Source organism: Drosophila sulfurigaster, chromosome 2R (assembly GCF_023558435.1).
Source record: "Drosophila sulfurigaster albostrigata strain 15112-1811.04 chromosome 2R, ASM2355843v2, whole genome shotgun sequence".
Lineage (NCBI taxonomy): Eukaryota > Metazoa > Arthropoda > Insecta > Diptera > Drosophilidae > Drosophila > Drosophila sulfurigaster.
In genome coordinates, this window is record NC_084882.1 from 20,620,172 (window position 1) to 20,633,962 (window position 13,791).

The following is a 13,791-nucleotide window of genomic DNA, read 5'->3' on the forward strand; positions in this document are numbered from 1 at the left end:
TAATAATTTCAAAGCCAATTTCTGCTGTACACATTCTTACTGGACACAAATCCTGAGCGCCTAAATAATGTTTTAGTCTACGTTTAAAGTTTTTAAATAAAATATCAATAACAATGCCTCCTTATTATACACGGATTTTTCTAAATATACCAATATCACAGTTCTGACTATTGGTGTATCACGGCATAAAAAGTATATTTTTGAAATTAAGCTTACGGTCGCACTCCAACATGAATGTTAAGTTGGCAAGCGGGGCATGGTTCAATACATAGCCTAACGTTGGGCTTCCCAGTGTTTACATATATAGCAGAAATAGTTATTTTATTCGAGTTGTACTTTATCGAAAGACTATGGGTATCAAAGGCTGCGAGATCCAACTGGATAATCCATGGAACACATACTACGCCGGACAAACAATCAACGGTCAGGTCAAAGTTACGTTCGATTCGCCCAAAAAAGTACGAGGTAAGAGTGCATGTAATTCATATTATATACTATATATAATTAATTTATGTGATCATGGCACGCATTACTCATAAGAATGACGGCATCACAACAATGCGATGGATTGTTGTTGTGGTAATACGCCCTGTGTACGTTGTGCCTTCTAAAAAGTTTAACAACATGTAATTGACTCCTCTCCTTCTCTGTTAAAAACTGCCGGTTTCATTACACAAAGGTGCCACTTATTTGGGTAACAGTATTAGAGTGGACCTAACTTACTTTCCAAATTAAGGTGCATTCAAATTAATATTGTCCGACTGAAATTATTATATTTCAATTATCTAATTGGTTAAAATATAAAATCAAAGTTTTATTGAGGTCAATCCATTGCTATGCGACGATGGAATGATGCTGATGGCGATGATGTCATCGGTTTGGCAGTCAAAGTGACAGCCAGAAACACAGAGCAGAACAGTGTGGAGAATAGCATTCGTCGCAAGTGTCTTTTATTTATAGAATTTATAGCAAGGCAAGCAAGCGATTGTCGTGCTTTTTGTAATGCGCCGGCTTTATCTTGTTTATTCTTAAAATGATAACCACTTGCTCACTTCTTAGGTATTATAATACGATTTCTGGGCGAGGCAAACACTGAATGGACCGAGGAACGTAACGTAACGTCGAGTGAGGGCAAGACTGAGAACGAGATCACACATCTCAAGGGTCATGAAGAGTATTTTAAGATACAATACTATCTGCTCGGCGGTAAAAACAGTAAGTTGAACAGTGTGTTGCTTTTAAAATGGCGTTAGATTGCTGATGATAATCCTTTACAGGCTCGGAGACGGAGCTGCCGCCAGGCACACATACCTATCCGTTCACTTGTGCCTTGCCCCCTACTTTGCCATCCTCATTTGAGGGTGAGTTTGGTCATGTGCGGTACACAATTAAAGTTACTTTGGATAGGCCATGGAAGTTTGATCAGGATATGAAAATGGCCTTTACGGTCATAGCACCTGTTGACTTGAATCTCAATCCGCGTGTAAAAGAACCATTTAAACTCGAGTTGGAAAAGGCATTTTGCTGTTTCTGTTGCCGTTCTGGGCCACTCGCTGTCATAACGAGCATACCTCAAACTGGTTATGTATCGGGTCAGATATTGCCTATAACCTGCGAGGTTGACAACGCAAGCAATGTGAATCTCGCCGCAGTTAAATTTGAATTGCGGAAGCTTGTCACGTTCCATACCAATCAACCACGCAGTGAGAAACGCGAGTCAAAGGTGATAATTTCACAATTAAGTGTTGGACCCGTCAATGCAGGAGAATCTCGTACATTTACCCAACAAATGGAAATACCTGCATTGCCGCCAACCAATTTACTTAACTGTGGCATAATTGCGCTCGACTACGATTTGCACGTAGAATGTGACGTCAGTGGACCTCATCGTAATCTCACTGGTAAAGTGCCAATTACTCTGGGTACAATACCTCTAGCTGCCTTAAAACCACAGACGGATGACCCTTCACTGGCCCCAACCCAACCAGTAAGTCCAGTTAGTCCACTAGGTGATGGCAATTTGGGCGGTGCTCTTGGCTGGAATGTCGCAGATAGCGCAGGCGGCTCCCTTTATCCCAACATACGTAAATACAAAAAAAACTACCCAATAATACCCCATATTAATATATCTATACCTATTCACAGCGCCTCCTCAATTCGTGGAAACACAGTATCGGGCACCTACCATAACTGGTGGCGACGACTCGGAGCATACTCAAATTATTGGAGAGAATACATTTGCGCCCAGATATCCAACTTTTCAGTTTAGGAATGCTACCGCACCAGCGTTGAGCCCTTAATTACCTAGTTTTATATAAAATTGCGTTATTCTCGCATTTATTTCGGAACGCTTTCCGTCCAAAAGAAAGCAAAAATATATTACTTCGCACAAAAAAATATTGTAATTTTGTAATCTCAGTTGACGCTCAAATACAATTTTTATTGCTATTTCTATTTTCTAATCTATCGACAACATTTATTTACTTTTACTTGGTGGTTTATCATTGGCCATTTTAAGACATTCCTCTTTAATTTTCTTTCCTTTTTCTTTTTGTGCTTTTCGCTTGGCCTCTTCTTTACACTTGGTTGCCAAAGCCTTTTCCGCTAATTTCTTACAATGTTGTTTAAGTCTGTCTATTAACTTCTGCTTAGCCATCTTTTCACATTTCTCTTTCTGCGCTGCCTCCGCGCACGCTTTTTTTAGCTGATCTTGTTTCGATTTTTTTGCCACTTTAGCATTTCTTTCCCATGGGGGTTTCTCCCATGGAGGGACGCATAGCACGCATTTCTTATCAATCTTTGCTTTTTTTCCCTTTTGAGCCATTGCGCTGCATTTCTTTTTAAGCTTTGCTTCTTTTTTCTTTGCCATCTTTTCACATTTCTCCTTCTGCGCTGCTTCCGCGCACGCTTTTTTTAGCTGATCTTGTTTCGATTTTTTGCCACTTTAGCATTTCTTTCCCATGGGGTTTCTCCCATGGAGGGACGCATAGCACGCATTTCTTATCAATCTTTGCTTTTTTTTCCTTTTGAGCCATTGCGCTGCATTTCTTTTCAAGCTTTGCCTTTTTTTCCATTGCCGCACATTTTTTTTTAAGCTGAGCTTTTTGTTTCTTCTTGGCCATTGCCTTGCACTGCTTTTGAAGCTTTGCCTTCTTTTCCTTTTGAGCCAGTGCACTGCATTGCTTTTTAAGCTTTGCTTCTTTTTCTTTTTTCGCCATAGCTGCACATTGCTTTTTTAACTTATTTTGCTTCTCTTTCTTAGCCATTGCCTTGCATTGCTTTTTTAGTTTGGCTTGCTTGCTTTTCTTTGCTAATTTAGTACACTTTGCTTTTTGGGCCAATTCTTTACATTGTTTTTTTAGTTTGCCTTGTTGAGAAGCGCTCTTACCACCCTTGCCTTTACTTTTCTTTTTCCTTTGGATTGTATCGGGCATTGAATCGCACTCCCCTTTGCAGCGTTTAGAAGAGCTTTTCTTTGATTTGCCTTTCCGCTTTTACCTTTTCTTTGATTTGCCTTTTCCGCTTTTACCTTTCTTGCTTTTCTTTGCTAATTTAGCACACTTTGCTTTTTGGGCCAGTGCCTTACATTTCTTTTTTAGTTTGGCTTGAGAAGCGCCCTTACCACCCTTACCTTTGCTTTTCTTTTTCTTTTGGATTGTATCGGGCATTGAATCACATTCTCCTTTGCATCGTTTTTTCATTTCCATTTGATCGACACATTCTCCTTTGCATCGTTTATTCCTTTGGATTGTATCGGGCATTGAATCGCACTCCCCTTTGCAGCGTTTAGAAGAGCTTTTCTTTGATTTGCCTTTTCCGCTTTTACCTTTCTTGCTTTTCTTTGCTAATTTAGCACACTTTGCTTTTTGGGCCAGTGCTTTACATTGCTTTTTTAGTTTGGCTTGCTTGCTTTTCTTTGCCAATTTAGTACACTTTGCTTTTTGGGCCAATTCTTTACACTGTTTTTTTAGTTTGTCTTTGCCTCCTTTACCTTTCTTGCTTTTCTTTGCTAATTTAGCACACTTTGCTTTTTGGGCCAGTGCCTTACACTTCTTTTTTAGTTTGGCTTGTTGAGAAGCGCCCTTACCACCCTTACCTTTGCTTTTCTTTTTCTTTTGGATTGTATCGGGCATTGAATCGCACTCTCCTTTGCATCGTTTATTCCTTTGGATTGTATCGGGCATTGAATCGCACTCTCCTTTGCATCGTTTATTCCTTTTGATTGTATCGGCATTGAATCGCACTCTCCTTTGCATCGTTTATTCCTTTGGATCGTATCGGGCATTGAATCGCACTCCCCTTTGCATCGTTTAGAAGAGCTTTTCTTTGATTTACCTTTTCCGCTTTTACCTTTCTTGCTTTTCTTTGCTAATTTAGCACACTTTGCTTTTTGGGCCAATTCTTTACACTGTTTTTTTAGTTTGTCTTTGCCTCCTTTACCTTTCTTGCTTTTCTTTGCTAATTTAGCACACTTTGCTTTTTGGGCGTTTATTCCTTTTGGTATCATTGAATCGCACTCAGTGCCTTACACTTTTTTTTTTTAGTTTGGCTTGTTGAGAAGCGCCCTTACCAATTTTTACCTTTTGCTTTTCTTTTTCTTTTGGATTGTATCGGGCATTGAATCGCACTCTCCTTTGCATCGTTTATTCCTTTGGATTGTATCGGGCATTGAATCGCACTCTCCTTTGCATCGTTTATTCCTTTGGATCGTATCGGCATTGAATCGCACTCCCCTTTGCATCGTTTAGAAGAGCTTTTCTTTGATTTACCTTTTCCGCCTTTACCTTTCTTGCTTTTCTTTGCTAATTTAGCACACTTTGCTTTTTGGGCCAGTGCTTTACATTGCTTTTTTAGTTTGGCTTGCTTGCTTTTCTTTGCCAATTTAGTACACTTTGCTTTTTGGGCCATTTCTTTACACTGTTTTTTTAGTTTGTCTTTGCCTCCTTTACCTTTCTTGCTTTTCTTTGCTAATTTAGCACACTTTGCTTTTTGGGCCAGTGCCTTACACTTCTTTTTTAGTTTGGCTTGTTGAGAAGCGCCCTTACCACCCTTACCTTTGCTTTTCTTTTTCTTTTGGATTGTATCGGGCATTGAATCGCACTCTCCTTTTGCATCGTTTATTCCTTTTGATTGTATCGGGCATTGAATCGCACTCTCCTTTGCATCGTTTATTCCTTTGGATTGTATCGGGCATTGAATCGCACTCCCCTTTGCATCGTTTAGAAGAGCTTTTCTTTGATTTACCTTTTCCGCTTTTACCTTTCTTGCTTTTCTTTGCTAATTTAGCACACTTTGCTTTTTGGGCCAGTGCTTTACATTGCTTTTTTAGTTTGGCTTGCTTGCTTTTCTTTGCCAATTTAGTACACTTTGCTTTTTCGGCCAATTCTTTACACTGTTTTTTTAGTTTGGTCTGTTTGGATTTACCGCCCTTGCTATTGCTATCTTTGCCTCCTTTACCTTTCTTGCTTTTCTTTGCTAATTTAGCACACTTTGCTTTTTGGGCCAGTGCCTTACACTTCTTTTTTAGTTTGGCTTGTTGAGAAGCGCCCTTACCACCCTTACCTTTTTTTTTTCTTTTTTGATTGTATCGGGCATTGAATCGCACTTTTGCATTTTTTTTTCTTTGGATTGTATCGGGCATTGAATCGCACTCCCTTTGCATTTTTATTTTTTTGGATTGTATCGGGCATTGAATCGCACTCCCCTTTGCATTTTTTATTTCTTTGGATTGTATCGGGCATTGAATCGCACTCTCCTTTGCATCGTTTATTCCTTTGGATTGTATCGGGCATTGAATCACACTCCCCTTTGCATCGTTTAGAAGAGCTTTTCTTTGATTTGCCTTTTCCTAATTTAGCACACTTTGCTTTCTGGGCCAGTGCCTTACATTGCTTTTTTAGTTTGGCTTGCTTGCTTTTCTTTGCTAATTTAGCACACTTTGCTTTTTGGGCCAGTGCCTTACATTGTTTTTTTAGTTTGGATTTACCGTCCTTGCCATCTTTGCCTCCTTTGCCTCCTTTGCCTCCTTTGCCTCCTTTGCCTCCTTTACCTCCTTTACCACCTTTACCACCTTTACCTCCTTTACCTCCTTTACCACCTTTACCACCTTTACCACCTTTACCACCTTTGGCCATTTTAGCACACATAGCTTTTTCAGCCATCGCTTTGCATTGTTTTTGAAGGTTGTGACTGGCAGATTTAGAACTTCCACTAGATTGTTTACACATTGCTTGCTTTGCCATTTTTTTACATTGCTTTTTAAGTGTCCTTAACTTTTCTTGCCTAGCTCTTTTTGTGCACTTCTGTTTTTGGGCCAATTTATTACATTGTTTTTTAAGCTTTTCCGCTTTCACCAATTTATCGCATTTCGCTTTAAGCTCTTGAATCTTCGCTAATTTTTCGCCATTTGCTTTTTTGGCCATTTGGTCGCATTTTTGTTTTAAGCGCTGTATTCTGGTCAACTTATCCGATATATCCTTGGCGCTATTTGTTTGGATTTCTGCATTGGCCGTTGCTTTTTTCAGCTTCTTTTCTTTCAGATCTTCTTCGACAAGCTTCTGACAAGCCTTACGCAGTTTTTGTGCCAACGTCTTACATTGTTCCTTTAACTTATCTGTTTGACCTGGGCAGGTTGCCTCGTTTACATCGGGCGATACCGTACTGAGCCTACGAGATTTTATCTTAAGCGTTGCCGAAAGCCCATCTATATTGCGAACGTTAAAAGCCGTTTGATAAATTATATTAAATTAACCGATTGATTTACAAAACTTACTTTTTAATTTTTGGGTTATTCTGATTTCATTCTTATTATGAGCAATACTAAAATTCTGTGCTAAAACTTTAGGCCTTACAAATTTTTGAAGAAAACCATTACAGCCGAGAGGCCTACATTTGAACGTTACTTTAGACTGAGAATAACAATTACACGAACGGAAATAGCGTTGGGCGTGAACTGGAGTGTTGTTACCTAAAGTTAAAACAGTTCGTCTAAACATTTTTTAGCCCGAGCTATTTTTTTTTAATTTGGAATTTCAAATTTGTACAGTTAATTTGGTTCTGTTCCCAGAGAAGGTCTAGTAAAGTGTGTGAGTTTTATATTTCTTGACCCTGCCACTAAAATTTTTAACTGACATTTTTCACTTCACCTACTGAGATTGTTATACAAATTTGTAGGTAGTTTTTTGTGCGAGCATCTTCGAGCATCTTGAGAGCTCGGAAACACTTAACATTCAGACTTTTTGTAAGACCATTGATGCGCCCATCGCCAGGCCATGCTCTTTAAATTACGTTTTCGTAAATTCACAAAATGAATGTAACAGCCAGCCATCCATATGAACACCTAGATCTTAGAAACTATAAGATATAGATATTAGAGATATAAAAGATAGAGATACAATTTTTGTCAACCCCCTTCTGCCCACGCAAATCGATAAAATAAAACGAATACGATTTTTGGTACACACAATAATAATAGCCTTATGCTTCCTGAATTTTGCAACGATCAGGTAAAAATTGTAGAAGTTATTAAATAAATACTATTAAATGGGCTAAAAAATATTACATACATAAGCTATTAAATAAATATAATACTATTGTATGGGCTAAAATGCCTACGCAGAAAGAAAAAATTTGCTAAAATCAAGAATAAAGTCTTGAATCAAGTTTTTTATATTGTCAAAATTTAACCAAGAAAGTTTATTCTTAAATTAAAATCGAAATTCTACAAAAAATCTATATATTACCCAATCTTGAAATTCAAGATTATAATCGTGTTTGAAAAATGAAAAATTCTTAAAATTGACCCAAGAAGGAAAAATCTTAAAACAAGATCATAAAATCTTAAATTTACATTGTTTAAAATAAAACAAAAAGATTACGTGGTTTCTCTATACACGACACAATGTTTTAAAACATATCTACTTACTAAGCTAACAGCAACAACACCAGAAATTAGAATCTAATTTAAAAAATGGGGAGTTCGAACATTTTAAGAAACGAAAACAAAATCATTTTTTTTTGAGGTCGAAAAATTCTTAAATTGAGATTTGCATTCTATTTTTATACCCGCTACCCATAGGGTAGAAGGGTATTATAACTTTGTGTAACAGGTAGAACGAGGCATCTCCGATCCTATAAAGTATATATATTCTTGATCAGCGTCAACAGTCGAGACGATATAGCCATGTCCGTTTGTCCGTATGAACACCTAGATCTCAGAGACTATAAGTGATAGAGCTATAATTTTTTTCGACAGCATTTGTTATGTATCAAGTTTGTAAATTTTGCCACGCCCACTTCCGCCCCGGATCGAATAACAAGCGTAAATTTAAAGCTAGAATTGCGATTTTTGTTTATACAATAATTACTATAGTAGTTATGATTCCTGAAAATTTGGTTGCGATCATATAAAAATTGTGGAAGTTATTAAAGAAATACTTTTGTATGGACAAAAACGCCTACTTACTAGGGGTCTTAGTTGTTTTGGCTGACAATCTGGTACGTTGTGCCGTCTATGGTATATTTTGAATGGTGTACTATATCGATATACCAAACATATCATTCGGTATATTTTTAGTATTTTTTAAGTATTTTCGGTATATTTTGAAAATGATACCGCAATATTTTGGCTTTATTAAATTTGGGTAGCGGGTATCTCACAGTCGAGCACACTCGACTGTAACTTTCTTACTTGTTAGTATTTTTTTAGTATTTTCGGTATATTTTGAAAATAATACCGCAATATTTTGCCCTTATTAAAAATGGGTAGCGGGTATCTCACAGTCGAGCACACTCGACTGTAACTTTCTTACTTGTTTTAAAATAGAATAAAACATTCTTGAAGCAAGATTTAAATCTTAATGAAGTTTTTTATCTTGGAATGCAAATGTGGCATAAAAATCTGGATTTAAGATTTTAAGATTGTTTCAAAGAAAAAAAGCCTTTTTCAGGTTTGTTTCTTTGTAACATCGAAAAAATCATAAATCAAAATTTGCAATCTACTTTTCAATCTCTGATTTTTTCTCAATGTGTAAATACTAGATAGTTGCTTTGGCTAACAATCTGGTATATGTTGAACTCTATGATATACTATATGTATTTTGAATGTGTATTGCAGTATATTTTGATATATAATATCTTAAAATAAATACCGCATTTGACTTTTATTTAAAATGGGTAGCGAGTATGTCACAATCGAGCAGACTCATTGCAGCTTTCTTACTTGTTTAGAAATGCAATGACATGCGTTTGCTATTTAGCATACGATTTACTTACATTCCATATAGTTACAACAATTCCGCAACCATATTTTATTTCCTTGTAAGCTAGTTTATTTGTAAGTACAGATTTGGCTCTCTACATATGACCTAAACTTTGCTGTATGCAAAAGCCCCAATAACAATGTTAGCTATGCACTGATATTTCAATTTTTCATATAGATTTTTAATATTTTATTAAAACAAATTATAGCAAATTTAAAAGTATCAGGCAATACCTAAAGCAATTTTCAGTAGCGGTTCCCAGCATATTTCAATTTAGATGTTTCTATTATTAGTTTTAAAACTTTATTGGCCACTGAAGTTAATTTGTGTTAAAGTCCATTTCTCTCTATATCTATAGTTCGCTGCATGTATTAACTTCGACGTCTTAATTGTCCGAAACTTATTTTCAAAGCGATTTGTTAAATTCCTTCATTCTTCTTGGGGGTCATTTTGCAAGTATCTGGAAAGACAGACTGTATCTCAATTAGTAAGTATGTGTGGAATTTAATTGACCTACAAATAACCTAAATTCATAAAATAGATTGTGCTGTTATCAACCATAATTTATACTAGAATTACTACATGCAAATATACATAGTAGGAAAGTATACCGACGTCATTCACCTCGATATGACATTGAATTTCCAACAAATGGGAACCGATAATGCTAAAAAGATTATTTTTTTTTATTTCAGTTTTATTGCTGAGTTGAAGCGTATCTCAAATCGACGTATTTCGTTCGTGATTTAAGTACAATTTCTTACCCGAAAGCTTTCCCAAATATTTTGACTCCAATTGTTGCATTTTCGAATGGTTCGCTTAGGAATTTCTTTCGATATTCCTTTATCTTTGGTACGGAGAGATCCACCTTGAATTTGAGTATCGAATTTCTCGTCGTCCCTCTTGATCTCTTCAACGCGCTTTTTGTGTTTCTGTTCATTAAGAGAGCCTCCCTGTATTTTAATTCTTTCATCATCAAACTCAACCAAATGACTTTCAGTCGTCGATTCTTGCACTTTTCTTTGTTTTTGATATTTCATTCGCTCCTGACTTATAGAGGCAGCACCGAGGCCTTGCTTTGATAAGTCCGGCGATATGAAGGAATCACTTTTCTTTTTTGTTTGTGTTATTTTCGGTGTTGCATAGTTCTTTGAATTTAAAATTGACATATGAACATTACACAAAGTGGAAAAATGTCTTCGATTACCCCCGCCCATATTGCTATCGTCCTTACTAGTCACTAATTTAGACAAAAATTCAGATAATGTCATCTTTGATTTTGATTTTTTGCTTTTTCGGCGTGGACTATTTCTCATTCGCTTTTTGCGATCCATACTCCTCTTTTTTTCAGCATCATGAAGACGTTTGGCTTTGTTAAGATATCGTTTGGCATACTCAAGTTCCTCATCATCGTGTTTATCTCTTAGAGCCTTCGTATCTTCCACTTTTTTAATATCGCCTTCTTGTATTTCAGTGAAATCGTCTCCAGTTTGGATATTAGATTTTTGTTTGCTTTCTGATTTAAAATCATTTAGATGGTTCTCTGTGTCCAAATTTTTACAATCTTCTTCGACTTTAGATGTAGCTGTGTCCTTATATTCAGATTTGCTAGGCTTATGATCTAATTCGTACTTTATTTTTCTTCTATTTGGTCGTGAAGTTTCCCAGTCTTCATACAGATCTCCTTCTGATTGCTGAGTGTAAAGATCCCCTGGTGTTAAACGGTTTTCCGATTTAATTTCCCTTTCGTATTTTGAATACGTCTCTTGCAAAGTTTCATTATCATTATGATTTCCTAAATTGTCAATTTGTGTCTTAGAATTGAATTGTGATCTGTTGTTTATTTTTGATTTTGGTGTATAATTTTGTTTCAAGGTTTTATCCGCATTTTTTTCATTTAACATTACAATCCTTGAGCTGTTTTCGCCACTCTTACCGGTCTTACTTAGGTTACGCTTCCGATTCTTTACATTATATTCTGTCTTAGATGCAATCTTATTTCGAAGCTCTTTTCGAATTTTAGAAGCATACTGTTTGGGGACTTTACCAAATTTACCAGATCGAAATTCAACTCTTTTAAATGTTGCTTCGTTGCTTATCATGTTATCATGCGAAGGACACTCAGATGTGGAATTATAGAGATCACCGGGTGTTAAATTGCTCTCAGATTTTACTGTTTTTTCCGTTCCAGAATTTTCTTTCTCTGAAGTTCCTGAAGTGCCGGCTGAATTTGAATATTTTTTATGTGGCATTGATTTTAATTCGAAAATGGAGTCAACTGGATTGTACGTTTCATTTGATTTTGTTGAAACCTTTTTTCTATTTTCAGACGATTTATGCCTTTTACTACTTTTCTTGAGTTCGAGAACTGAATCGACTGCATTAAACTTTGATGATGATGTCTCATTTTCAATACAATCATTTCCTGAAAATTCGGCAATAATTTGAGAACCAATCGTCTTATGATATTCTTCTTCATATGGTCTTGCTACTGATGATACTCCAGTCTTGGATTCAAACTCTGAATTATCAGTATTCATTTTGGATACGATATTGTTCGTTCCAATTCCAGTATTATTGTATTCACCAATATTACCACCAAAACGTGTTGACTGATCACATACTAAGTCATTATCAGTAATATTTAAATTTTGTTCTGCGCGAATTTTCGATTTGGCCTCAAGTAACATTGCAACTGTGCCCCTCAAAGGTGTTTTGCCAGTTATATTGTTTGGAATATTGCTCGGATATGTGATATATTCAGCTTTCTCATTCAATTTAGTTGATAAACTGGAATCCATGTCAATATCATCAAATGATTCGCTCGTGTAACCGGACCGAGTATCCATTTCATTGAAATTATTATCCGTAATATCAAATGAATCCGATTTTTTTAATTTTGCTATTTTATCTGATTTTGAATCACTCATTTCAACATCAAAGTCCTCCACATCTTCGTGTTTGTGTCCCAATGAGTTCATATCTTGGTGATCATCCAAATAATTGCCGCTCTCAATATTCGTTGGAAAAACGTATGGCTCGTCGGTACTTCCCAATGTTATCGTCGAAGATTCGTTTTCAGCTTGACTATCGTTTGCAGGACTGGAATCCGCTTTTTCATAATAGTAGTCCTTTAAGCCTTTTGTGTTACAAATATTCGAATTTTTCACAAAAGATGCATAAGGGGTTTCATTTGAACTTTCTGATAGCATATCCGTTATTTTAAATGATTTACTCTGATCTTTTAGTTTGGATTTCTCAAAAATAAGAGGAACATTGGGCTTAGCTTGCAGATCAATTGATTTCTTGGATGCAGTATTGTCAACAATATTCTTATCTCTTTCATGATCGGGAACATGAGCTGGTATTCTTAGGCTTTGTGGTTTTGGTGAGCTTTTTTCGTTCTCGCCAGCAATATGTGAATCGAAGTCATGAATTAAAGATTGTTGTTGCAAACTTGCACGATGAACATCTTCGTGAGAGGGAATTCTCAAGTAATCATTATCTGAAGAGCGCGTTGCTTCTTTTGCAGAGACATCCGGTTCTATACTCTTCATTTTTGAATCGAGTTTTGCATTATTTAATAGGTTCTTAATGTATTCAATATTCTCCTCGCAAACCTTTTCAATGTTGGTAAAATCCAATTTTTTCTCAAAATCTTGTTCACCTACCGATTTAGTTTGAGCTAAAACCAGTTCGCTATTTTTGCATTTTTTATCCGAATTTTTCGGTGCAAGTTTACCATGTTGAATTGAAGAATTAGATTTGCCAGCTTTAGTTATAGATTCGACCAAAATAGCTTTGTTATCTTGAGTTTTTTTATCCGAACCAGTGTTCGAAATTGTACCAGATTTAATTGAAGTATGAGATCTACCAGCTTTAGTTGCGGAAACATGTGAATCGACTGAATTGACCGACTTGTCCGCTGTCATTGCAGTCGCTTCAACGCCACAATAATTCTGGCCAACTTTACCAAAGGATCCACTTGAACTCGTTTTCTCACAACAATGTATCTTGGAGGGTTTGGAAGTTGAGGAGCTCTTCATTACCTTGATATTGCTTTTACAGCTTGGAATCGTTTCCTCCCTTTGTTTATTAGTGCTTTCAGCACTTTTATCTGAGGTGCTTAGAAACTTGTTACTACTTTCGCCAGAAGCTTTTTCTTTTCGGGTGTCCAATTTATTCTTATTTTGCTGTTGTTTTTTGAGGCCATCATCGATGCCAGAGCCATTGTTGCGTTCATGGAAGTGTCGAAGTGTCGCAGGTAAGCTGCACCTAATTCGTCGAAAAGCATTAATACTTCGCGCTAATCGAGACGATATATTAGCCATTTATGTTATGAATCCCCGCTTTTGAATTTTGATAATGTTTTCAAAATTTTTTTAGGTAGAACTGAAATTTTGTTTGAGGCCAAGACATATGTAGTAATGTTTTCTAGCAATCACATTACTCTGACTGATGATGTAAGTTCTATCTTGTTTGACCAAAAAAAATTCTCAAATTTTAGATACGTCAGTGACGTATAACTTTG

At 36.3% G+C, this 13,791-nt stretch overlaps 4 protein-coding genes and 1 long non-coding RNA gene across 21 annotated transcripts; 2 read left to right on the forward strand and 3 right to left on the reverse strand.

The window, feature by feature from the left end:
- The first annotated feature begins 221 nt into the window (after window positions 1-221).
- LOC133835909 (arrestin domain-containing protein 17) lies at window positions 222-2,782 on the forward strand. The gene is made up of 4 exons (XM_062266081.1): window positions 222-465; window positions 1,060-1,215; window positions 1,278-2,084; window positions 2,146-2,782. Exons 1-4 carry the CDS (start codon window positions 351-353, stop codon window positions 2,298-2,300), a joined length of 1,233 nt encoding a protein of 410 aa, XP_062122065.1. The 5' UTR covers window positions 222-350; the 3' UTR covers window positions 2,301-2,782.
- Window positions 2,406-4,313, reverse strand: LOC133835912 (axoneme-associated protein mst101(1)-like). 5 transcript variants are annotated; one of them, XR_009893656.1, is made up of 3 exons: window positions 4,097-4,305; window positions 3,499-3,775; window positions 2,406-3,300 (listed from the first exon to the last, which is right to left on the reverse strand). XR_009893656.1 is itself a non-coding variant. In XM_062266093.1 (3 exons), the coding sequence occupies exons 1-3, from the start codon at window positions 4,254-4,256 to the stop codon at window positions 2,874-2,876; spliced, it is 981 nt and encodes a 326-aa protein (XP_062122077.1). In that variant the 5' UTR covers window positions 4,257-4,313; the 3' UTR covers window positions 2,406-2,873. The 5 variants fall into 5 exon arrangements, 4 of the variants coding, with proteins under 4 accessions (XP_062122077.1, XP_062122076.1, XP_062122078.1 ...); XM_062266093.1 differs by having other exon boundaries at window positions 2,406-3,468; window positions 3,499-3,724; window positions 4,097-4,313; XM_062266092.1 differs by having other exon boundaries at window positions 2,406-3,468; window positions 4,097-4,313.
- LOC133835913 (uncharacterized) lies at window positions 3,971-5,559 on the forward strand. Of its 3 annotated transcripts, XR_009893658.1 has the most exons (3): window positions 3,971-4,069; window positions 4,749-5,027; window positions 5,224-5,559. It is a non-coding gene; the product is annotated as an uncharacterized LOC133835913 (long non-coding RNA). The 3 variants fall into 3 exon arrangements; XR_009893657.1 differs by lacking the exon at window positions 5,224-5,559 and having other exon boundaries at window positions 4,749-5,103; XR_009893659.1 differs by lacking the exons at window positions 3,971-4,069; window positions 5,224-5,559 and adding an exon at window positions 4,519-4,552 and having other exon boundaries at window positions 4,749-5,103.
- LOC133835907 (axoneme-associated protein mst101(1)-like) lies at window positions 4,753-7,093 on the reverse strand. 8 transcript variants are annotated; one of them, XR_009893655.1, is made up of 5 exons: window positions 6,773-7,092; window positions 6,122-6,703; window positions 6,062-6,079; window positions 4,919-6,007; window positions 4,753-4,867 (listed from the first exon to the last, which is right to left on the reverse strand). XR_009893655.1 is itself a non-coding variant. In XM_062266078.1 (5 exons), coding segments are annotated over exons 1-4 (1,134 nt in total). In that variant the 5' UTR covers window positions 6,996-7,092; the 3' UTR covers window positions 4,753-4,867; window positions 4,919-5,025. The 8 variants fall into 8 exon arrangements, 7 of the variants coding, with proteins under 7 accessions (XP_062122062.1, XP_062122061.1, XP_062122056.1 ...); XM_062266078.1 differs by having other exon boundaries at window positions 4,919-5,027; window positions 5,224-5,387; window positions 5,959-6,703; XM_062266077.1 differs by lacking the exon at window positions 4,753-4,867 and having other exon boundaries at window positions 5,440-6,004; window positions 6,050-6,079; window positions 6,773-7,093.
- A 2,548-nt stretch (window positions 7,094-9,641) lies between these two features.
- On the reverse strand, window positions 9,642-13,740 carry LOC133837324 (uncharacterized). Of its 4 annotated transcripts, none has more exons than XM_062268039.1 (3): window positions 10,025-13,740; window positions 9,885-9,927; window positions 9,642-9,720 (listed from the first exon to the last, which is right to left on the reverse strand). In XM_062268039.1, exons 1-3 carry the CDS (start codon window positions 13,589-13,591, stop codon window positions 9,680-9,682), a joined length of 3,651 nt encoding a protein of 1,216 aa, XP_062124023.1. In that variant the 5' UTR covers window positions 13,592-13,740; the 3' UTR covers window positions 9,642-9,679. The 4 variants fall into 4 exon arrangements, with proteins under 4 accessions (XP_062124023.1, XP_062124022.1, XP_062124025.1 ...); XM_062268038.1 differs by having other exon boundaries at window positions 9,642-9,733; XM_062268041.1 differs by lacking the exon at window positions 9,885-9,927 and having other exon boundaries at window positions 10,025-13,736.
- Between the last annotated feature and the right edge of the window lie 51 nt (window positions 13,741-13,791).